This window comes from Drepanopeziza brunnea (genome assembly GCF_022702325.1).
Source record: "Drepanopeziza brunnea f. sp. 'multigermtubi' strain 214-2 chromosome Unknown ctg12, whole genome shotgun sequence".
NCBI lineage: Eukaryota > Fungi > Ascomycota > Leotiomycetes > Helotiales > Drepanopezizaceae > Drepanopeziza > Drepanopeziza brunnea.
The window spans coordinates 1,996,199-2,005,304 of record NW_027094075.1 but is presented as its reverse complement, the minus strand read 5'-3'; the positions used below and the strand labels follow the sequence as shown (position 1 = coordinate 2,005,304).

The following is a 9,106-nucleotide window of genomic DNA, read 5'->3' as shown; positions in this document are numbered from 1 at the left end:
TTTTTCTTTCCTTTTTTTCCTTTTTTTTTTCTTTTTCTTTTTTTTTTCCTTTTTTCTTTTGGGGCTAGCTCGGGATCGGGGTTCCGAATTGGGTGATTGCTTGTGGGCGTGTGTACGGATACGTAGGGTTCACCCGTTACTTTCGGATGGTGAGGCCGGTCTAGATTCTGGGACTGGACTGGACTGGACTGGACTGGACTGGACTGGACTGGGGTGGGGGTGGGGGGTGGATGAGGTGGATGAGGTGGGGGTTTTCTTTTTTGGGGTAGGTGGGTGGGTGGAAGGGGGGGTTTTGGTTTTTTACGTAGTACTGAGGAAGTAAAAATGGGGAGAGGGAGGAGGGGGACGAGGGGGAGGGCGGGGCAGACCTAGCTACTTGTAGGTAGGTAGGGAAAGGGAGGGAGGAAGGCCCTTCCACTTCCCGCGTGTGGACGGACCATTCGATCTACTACTACGTAGCTTCCGTACAGCATCCACTTCGAAATCGGGATAGAAATGATTCAAGAGAGCGACCAGGTTTAACCCCCCCCCCCTGTATTGCCATAATCAAATACTACCGTCATAATAGATGCTGGTCTAATCGTACATTCATTCATTTCGTGTCATGCATTTCAGCTTTTAGAGCTCCCCCCCCCCCCTCCATTTTCCATTCCACCCCCCGCTTTGCTCTCATCCAGCACTCATCTAGCCGCGAGCTACATGTATATGGTCGAACATAAAAACGAGGACATTCAACAGGAGGCAAGAAAGCCTAAGGTTAGATCGCCCGGAAAATCTAAAACGCCTTCACGTCCATCCGTTCATACGAGAACAACCAAAGATGTACGCAATAGTGGGAGGGCAATATGGACGAGTGTGAAATCCAGAGCTCCGCGTAAATGCTCGCTCGTGAGGTCGGTGGTATCGTTGGCTTGCGTGAAACATTACAGGTCGAAGATCAGGAAAGAAGGAATGTGGTCTTGTGGAGGGTAGCCTGGGCAAGTGTATTCGTAGCGTGCGCGTCATCTGGGAGAAAAGGGAGAAGGCGGTCCGTGTATCGATGCGAAGGGACGTAAGGGCGTCAGTGATATATACGAAGCGGCATCAGGCGTTATACATAGAATGATTAGTCGATGGATGGTCCATTACATGCGAACGTGGAAGGCGTAAATTCTAGTGAAACGCGTCTAGTCGGTCAAATCGTGACAAATGAAGTACGGTAAAGTATGCGAGATGCCCGAGGCGAGTCCTGGCAAGGCCAGTGGATTTGGAGGGTGCCTCATGCCGGGGGCGGTCGTTGTGGCTGGATCGTTAACGGTGGTGCTGCCTCTGGACTCAGGATGGAAAGGTTGCTGCTCCGTGCGGTAGAAACCACCGGAACTGGACCTGATATGGGGCCAGGGTCGGGTGGTGCGGTGGAAGGCGTGGCATACGACTCCTGAGGCTCGACCAACTGGCTAATGGTTGGATTGACCAAAAAACTGCTTTCTCCCGACTGTTTCGGAGACGGCTTTCATAACTATTAGCGGTTGCCCTCTACCCGAACATGTTGCCTACCTTGAGTGCCTTGGGAGTTGCCTTGGCCTGTTTCCTCTTCCCAGGTACTTCCGCTGCACTTTCTGGGCTCCCCTTCCGCATGGGAGTGCTTTGAGTTGGCCCATATACATGAGCCGGTGTCATCGATGGAGGAGTGGGAAGAATTGGCGCATAGTTACTCGTGCCCGCTTCGTTGTTATGGCTCGCATATCCTAGCAATGGCGTTGTTGTAGCCGGTGGAATGATATCTCCTCGTGCGATCGCTTCGGCTTGCTTGCGCTCGACATCCTTTTTGGATGGTCGACCGCGCTTCTTGGGTTCGGATGGGTGAAAAGAGCCCATTGTCAGAGGGGACCCATTAGAGGGGGGCGGTTTGGGACGAATGTCGCGCGCCGTTGGAACAGGATCATTGGACTGACGTCGCTTTGGATCAGAGGCAGGAGAGAATAGCTCTAGTTGTCCTGGCGACTTGCGCTTGATCCCAGCACTGGCAATAATAGGGCTCAAGGCTGGAAGGCTCTGGCTATGAGCTTGAAACTGGTACATTTGCGTGGGCGGGCTTGGTCGCAAGGCTTCGAAGGCGTCTTTACATTGTTTAAGGTTTCGCCCTACATGGAAGTAAGCATGGGCTAATAAATCGTCCGATATATAGGCCAGAAGTCTGTGTGTTGGTTATGCGCAGATTTGCGATCTAGGGACCTTGCTCCGGAGGGTTGTCAAGTTCAGCTTACCACGCGGGAGTAACATCTCGTCCCAAGCGATGTGTATACGCCCATCGTTGAGAAAGTGGAAGAGTCGATCCAAGGGTATTGTGCTGGTCCTGATGGCCTCTGCAAGAACGAATCTCTACATCGGAGTTAGTTGATATTGGACAAGGCTCGCAAGGTTGTAATAAGACAATGCGCCTTGAGGGATAGAGGCATTTCGTAGCTGCTTGTTAACTATCCTCAACATTTCGCACTATTGTTTTGAAGTCCACGAACCTTCTCCTCTTCCGAAAAGGGCTGGGTGTTCATTGTGCCGTACAGATATTCGATAGGCTGAGGAGAGGTAGAGAACGGCTGGCGTAGTTGGATGGAAAAACGAATTAGAGGGCATTTAGCATCTTTCTTGTACCGGAGGTATATCATCACTCTCGAGACATATCAAGAAGGATCGAACATGTAGCTATCTTTGTAGTATATCGATCGTATCAGGTCGCAGCGAAAGAGAGTAATGCCGTGGTCAGTGGAAAGAGGATATGAAGACAGAGTACCAGGGAGGGCCTCGAGGGTGGCGGCTGGGAAGAGCAAGACCGAGAAGAAGAAGGAAATATTAAGTAGAAGAAGAAGTTGAAGCGCACCCAAGCCGGGTAGGTAGTTGATCTGTAGGTAGAGGTACCTGAGAGGTACAGGCCGCTCGCAAGAGCGTCAAAAGGCGTCTGAAGGGAGCACGACAGGAGAGAAGAGAAAATGCCTGGGGTAGGTGCCAGTGCCATTGCCAGTGCCATTGCCAGTGCCAATGGGAATGCAATCCACATTGGAATTACTTGCAGACGTGCATATGCAGCTTAGCAGCGGATGCAGGATGTACGGAGTATGAGTATACGGAATCGCTCGGCCTCGATGCCGGCGGCGGTCCTGTCTTGTCCTGTAGTCCTGTTGTCCTGTCCTGTCCTGTCCTGCCCGCCCGCTCCTAGCTTCCTAGCCACACATTCGGCTCGGCCAGATCATATCCTCTGTACCTAGGTACCTTAGGTAGCCTTCCAAACTCTCTTCCCCCCTCCCCCTCCCTCTCCTTCAAGAATCACCAGAAGCGCCAACAACTTTTGGGCGGCTTTCTTCCTACACGATGCGATATTCCCGAGAAGTGTCATCGTCTTCCTGTCAAGAAGATAGAAATCACGGCGCACTACCTACACAAAGCCTTCTCTGGCCCCCGACATTTGACAGGATTCGAACAGCGCTGACCTATTACCCTTACCGGCTAAGAGAACCAATCGTTTTCCTATTTCACATCCCCATCGGGCTGGGAACTCGTTCGCCCGCTGATCCCCCCTTGAGCCGCAAGATAATGTTAAGTTCGACATCATACTTTAATCGCGCATTGTCGCCGACGACTTTAACGGCGGCAAATCCGTTGGCTATCCCTTACAGGGAAGCGCAAACATACTTCCTACATGCGACCAAACGCCGACCTTGACACCGCAATCGCACAAGACAAAAAGCAACCGCAGACGCCCAAACATTTGAAAATACCCCCAGTAGCACACACGGCGTACTCAGTGGATCTGGTCTCTTCATATATGGCAAAACTGGTGGGAGCTCGCGCCATTCCTGCAGAATGCGCTGTCACACGCTCATAAGGGGCCAAAGGGCTATAAATTCATGTCCTGCCTACTATCGCTGACGCTGCTGGCAGATCGATTCCAGGCGCTTGATTCCAGGCGCTTTATTTCAAGCGCTTGATCCTCCTTGCCCGAAACGCTACAGTTACGAGCTGGCTAGAAATAGTTTGTGGTGGTATACTGGTAAGAAGCGGTCAGATCAAAATTGGGCTGTCAAGTGGATATGCGCCAAACCCTTACAAGAAAAAGCCTCCACGAGGATTCTGGTAAGTCATGAAAGACAGACGGATATTTCAAAACCTCTGCCGTGTACAGCGGCGGAGGAAACAGCCACCTGGTGGCAAGCCTCACTGTAAGAACAGGGCAGAAAATGCTATACGCAGGGGACTTTGGATAAAGCCTGCCCAGCCATATCTCTGGCATCTACCATACTGCTGAATATTTCAATATCACTTCGATATCCCAGCTCCGAGTTGCAGCTCCGAGTTGGTAGCGGAAATCCGCCGGCCTCATAATCCGCCGGCCTCATAACCCAAATGGCTGTCCGGATATGTTTTCCCTGGATCGCTCATCAGCGCAATTTCACAAAGATTGCGCTGCAAATCCAACGAAAATCGGCACCCGATATGCCACGGATCATTCGTCCTCAACGACAAGAGTATGTTAGATTTCATTTCCTAAATTGGATCGGATTTCAGAGGCTGGCGGGAGGCAAGGATGTTAGAGGCCGAGGCTGAGGCTCTTTCTGATTCAGCGAAGCACTGTCGCATGAGAGCATTACCATGGACAAATATTCTCTAGTACCGCTCGGGGCTTCAAGTATTTTTCCAGAAATGCTCACAGCCATCTACGCAGCAGATGTTGTCGAATTGGTAGAGGCGCATTTGTCATGCAAGGAGGGACTTCGGCAAACGCCGGCGCTTGAGCGTTCCCCAAACTGTATCTACAATCTTCCTGTTTCCTCATAGCAATTGATATTCTCCGACCGACTGGATTGCCGAGGCAGAGGAGGCGCACAAGTGAACAGTGATATGTGAGCGCAGTGCAGTGCGAGCTATAGCAGGAAATCGGAGAGAAAGAGAGAAAGAGGGAGAGAGGGGAAATGCAATGTGGACGAGGTAAAAGGGCGCTATTCTTCATCAATTTCTATTGCATCTTTGCGCACTCCATCTTCTTTCTATTATCCGGCGTCGTCACCCGGACACACGTCACGGTCATTCCCTTCGAGGCTGCGCTTCATGAACTCGTCTGCTAGTAATTGGACCCGCCCCCAAACACTCACCCTTCCATCGCGACATCGATTCGCATTCACTCACTCGCCCTTCGAGTCGGCATCCACGCCAGCCAGGCGCAGCGCAACCACCCACTGCTTCGATACCTACCTTTGCTGCCCCTCGCACGTATACACGAATCGAATCGAACCATCTCCCAATACCTATTACAAATAAATAATTGCATATAACAAGAGCCCGCCTGATCAACCCCTTCGTGGGTGCTCCTACGGCACCAGGATCGAGGCTGGTTCATCTTGGACGCCCATCCACACACCCTTCAAGCACCAAGGTCCTCCGACACACAATGGCAGACGATACTCGGGAGCCGAATCCAGAAGCAGTCGATGCTGCGCTGGAAGAGATGAAGCTCGACGAAGTTGCGCCAGCAGCAGAGCAGGATAGTACCCAGGCCAATGGCAAGGTGGGAAAAGAGGCAAGACCCAGCTATTTGACGCGGTCCCGATCTTCAACTCCTGCGGTCAAGCACTCGGCGTCTCAGTCACCATTGGAGAAGCAGAGCGCGAGCCAGACCCCCAAGTCTGAAGATGAGGAGGTAGAAGAGGAGATAATTGGGGGCGGCATCACAGTTACAGTTGAGCCCGGCAAGGCACCCAAGTTGCTACGAAAATCATTACAGAAAATAACTGCTCGTCCACCACCACTATTCAACGATGTGCCAGATGCTACGGAGGAGGCTACGGGGGTATTTCAGAAGATCAAGGACTGCATCTACGGCTCCAAGGGAATGGGATCTTCTGAGCACGATGCCTTGGATTGCGATTGCTCTGAAGAGTGGAGTGAGTATACCCTCGGAGCCCAAATTTGCGCTGCGCTGACCGTTCAGGGGATGGCAAAAACCATGCATGTGGCGAAGATTCCGACTGTATCAACCGTGCGACGAAAATGGAGTGTGTCGGCGGAGAATGCAATTGTGGCTCCGGGTGCCAGAACCAGCGATTTCAACAAAAGCAATACGCCGACGTCTCGGTCTTCAAGACTGAAAAGAAGGGCTACGGCCTGCGCGCCAATGTCGACCTCGATGCGAACGACTTCATTTTCGAGTATATAGGCGAAGTCATCAACGAGCCGACGTTTCGGAGGCGGACGGTGCAGTATGATCAAGAAGGTATCAAGCATTTCTATTTCATGTCTCTCACGAAGCACGAGTTCGTCGATGCGACGAAGAAGGGTAATCTCGGTCGATTCTGCAATCATTCCTGCAACCCCAACTGCTACGTGGACAAATGGGTGGTTGGGGAGAAGTTGCGCATGGGCATTTTTGCCGAGCGAAATATCAAAGCTGGCGAGGAGCTAGTCTTCAACTACAATGTGGACCGATACGGCGCCGACCCGCAGCCCTGTTACTGTGGCGAAGCCAACTGCACTGGTTACATTGGAGGTAAGACGCAGACTGAGCGCGCAACCAAACTATCGCATGCAACGATTGAGGCGCTCGGTATCGACGACGGCGATGGATGGGATTCGGCGGTCGCGAAGAAGCCTCGGAAGAAAAAGACCGGCGAAGACGACGAGGAATACGTCAACAATGTTCAACCCAAGGGTCTTGACGAGGAAGGCGTCCGGAAGGTCATGGCCGCCCTCATGCAATGCAAGGAAAAATGGATTGCAGTCAAATTACTCGGTCGTATTCAGCGATGCGACGACGATCGAGTTCGGAACCGGGTTGTTCAGATGCACGGTTACCAGATCCTCCGCAGCACCCTGAACATGTGGAAGGAAGACAACAATGTCATCCTCCAAGTTCTCGATATCCTCTACAAATTCCCCCGACTTACGCTGAACAAGATTGAAGACTCTAAAATCGAATCTACGATTATCGAGCTCTCAACATCCGAACACGAAGATGTCGCATCCGAGTCTGCGCGCCTCTTGGCTGAGTGGAAGAAACTCGACCGTGGCTACCGCATCCCCCGCAAAAAGTTCGATCCGTCAGCCGTCCCGGTCTTCGAACGTCGCAACACCGACCGCCCAGATGAAGTCTCTAGATCCCCTGCGACTCCAATCGTCACCGCACCCGCAGGACCTCGCAGTAACATTCCACAACGAACCTTTGGCTTCGCTCCCTCCCGACCTCCGCCAATCCGCAGACCCTTGAACGCATTGCCTGCTGGGTGGTTCGCCGCCCAGGATGCAAAGGGCAACACATACTACTACAGCAAATCCGGCGCAACCACCTGGGTAAAACCCTATCTTCCAGCTCCTGAACCACCTCCACCTCCGAAAGCGCCTCCGAAGAGCGTCCAGACCGCAAAGGCTCTCCAGGACATCATCGACAGCATCACAAAACCGGACCCCAAAACCCCTGTTCAATCTACACCAACCGGCACCTCGACGCCGAAAGACGCCAAGAAGCCAGCTGAGAAATGGCGGTCGCTTACTGTGGAGAAGCAGATGAAGCTGTACGAGAATACTGTAAGTCAAATACACGTTCCACATCTCCCTTCTACCCCTCTCTGCTATTAGATTGAACGCTTACCTGATCCTGCGCAGCTCCTCCCTCACATCCGCCACGTAATGCAAAAGTTCACCAAGCAACTGCCCAAAGAAGACCTGAAGAAATTTGCCAGAGAAGTCGGCAAGAAACTCGTCGCCTCCGACTACAAAAACAACCGCGTCTCGGACCCTACCAAGATCTCTGAGAAGCAAGAGAAGAAAGTCAAGTCCTACGTGCGTGACTTCTTCGAGCGGGCTGTGGAGAAGAAGAAGGCGCTAGACAAGCGGAAGGCCGAGAAACATTCTTCTTCGAGCTTCCTCGGTTCTGTGGATCACGGGGTGAACGAGAAAGAGAGTGGGAATGGGGAAGTCAAAGTCGAAGACGACGGCGAGGAAATTGGCCTCACACCCTCCCCGGTCGAGCCCGAACCCGAACCCGAACCCGACACCCCATCCCTCACCGGCTCCGGCTCAACGTCCGATCTGAAGCGGAAACGCACTGAGGACGAGCTCGGCACGCCCGGCGGCGACGAGGACTCCAGCATCTCGTTCGCGAACCTGATCTCGGACTCCCACAAGCGGTTGAAGGAGGAGGATGGTGTGGGTGTTGTTGGGCTGGGACTTCTTCTCGACGGCACACCTCCGCCGCCGCCGCCGCCGCCACCCGCCGACGATATTCCAATGGCGGATGGCGATCAGGTCATGGGCGATGTCGATGCTAGTGCCGATGCTGAGGAGGAGGAGGAGAGCGAGGAGGCGAAGGAGTTGCGGCGGCAAGAGGAAGATCTCATGCGCGAGAATGAAGAGGCTATGGCTAGCGCGCTGATCGAGCACGGCGGCGCGGAGACCACGGATCGGAACACTCACGACGACGATGATAATGGTGTTGGTGGGGAACAAGAAGGCGTCAATAGGAATCGGCACGGGATTGGGATTGGGATTGGGATTGGGAATCGGCATGGGCACACGCCTAAAGCGACGACTCCTGATCTAGATGTCGACGCGATGGAGGGCGTCGAGGCGGATGTGGTTGTTCACGCCGGCCGGCAGGTTGGGCATGGAGAGCAGGCTACAGGGTCGCTCGATCGGTGACCTGCGGGGGGGTGTTGGGGGAAGGGAAAGGGGGATCCGGGAAGGGAGAAAAGAAGAAGGTAAACAAGAAAACTGTGTATATGCTCTGTAATTCTTGTACCATAAATATAATCACCAAATTCACACACGTCGAACTTATTCTACGCGGGTAATGTATTTCTCTCATTCGATTTGGCACGGGCTTGAACGAACGGAGTTCAATTTTGCAAGTTTGGAAGTTTGGAAGTTTGGAAGTTTGGAAGTTTGGAAGTTTGGAAGTTTGGAAGTTTGGATATGATGAGTGGAATAAGCAGATCAGGCGACTGGTGGTGACTTGCGACTTCCTTGTTGGTTTGTGGTTTGCGGTTTGTGGTATGTGGTATGTGGTATCGGTTCATAGATGGAGATGGAGATGGAGATGGAGACAGGCGATTGGTGATTAGTGATTAAAAGACGGGTTTTGTCT

At 52.6% G+C, this 9,106-nt stretch overlaps 3 protein-coding genes across 3 annotated transcripts; 2 read left to right on the top strand and 1 right to left on the bottom strand.

Moving 5' to 3' along the window:
• Positions 1–1,258: 1,258 nt before the first annotated feature.
• Positions 1,259–2,531, bottom strand: L3040_007282 (uncharacterized protein; the record flags this gene model as incomplete). The annotated part of the gene is made up of 4 exons (XM_066156216.1): positions 1,259–1,489; positions 1,537–2,099; positions 2,247–2,361; positions 2,499–2,531. 4 exons carry the CDS (start codon positions 2,529–2,531, stop codon positions 1,259–1,261), a joined length of 942 nt encoding a protein of 313 aa, XP_066011019.1.
• Positions 2,532–4,377: 1,846 nt separating this feature from the next.
• On the top strand, positions 4,378–4,809 carry L3040_007281 (uncharacterized protein; the record flags this gene model as incomplete). The annotated part of the gene is made up of 2 exons (XM_007288778.1): positions 4,378–4,499; positions 4,596–4,809. The coding sequence occupies 2 exons, from the start codon at positions 4,378–4,380 to the stop codon at positions 4,807–4,809; spliced, it is 336 nt and encodes a 111-aa protein (XP_007288840.1).
• A 610-nt stretch (positions 4,810–5,419) lies between these two features.
• L3040_007280 (uncharacterized protein) lies at positions 5,420–8,661 on the top strand (the record flags this gene model as incomplete). The annotated part of the gene is made up of 3 exons (XM_007288777.1): positions 5,420–5,912; positions 5,960–7,548; positions 7,627–8,661. The coding sequence occupies 3 exons, from the start codon at positions 5,420–5,422 to the stop codon at positions 8,659–8,661; spliced, it is 3,117 nt and encodes a 1,038-aa protein (XP_007288839.1).
• Between the last annotated feature and the right edge of the window lie 445 nt (positions 8,662–9,106).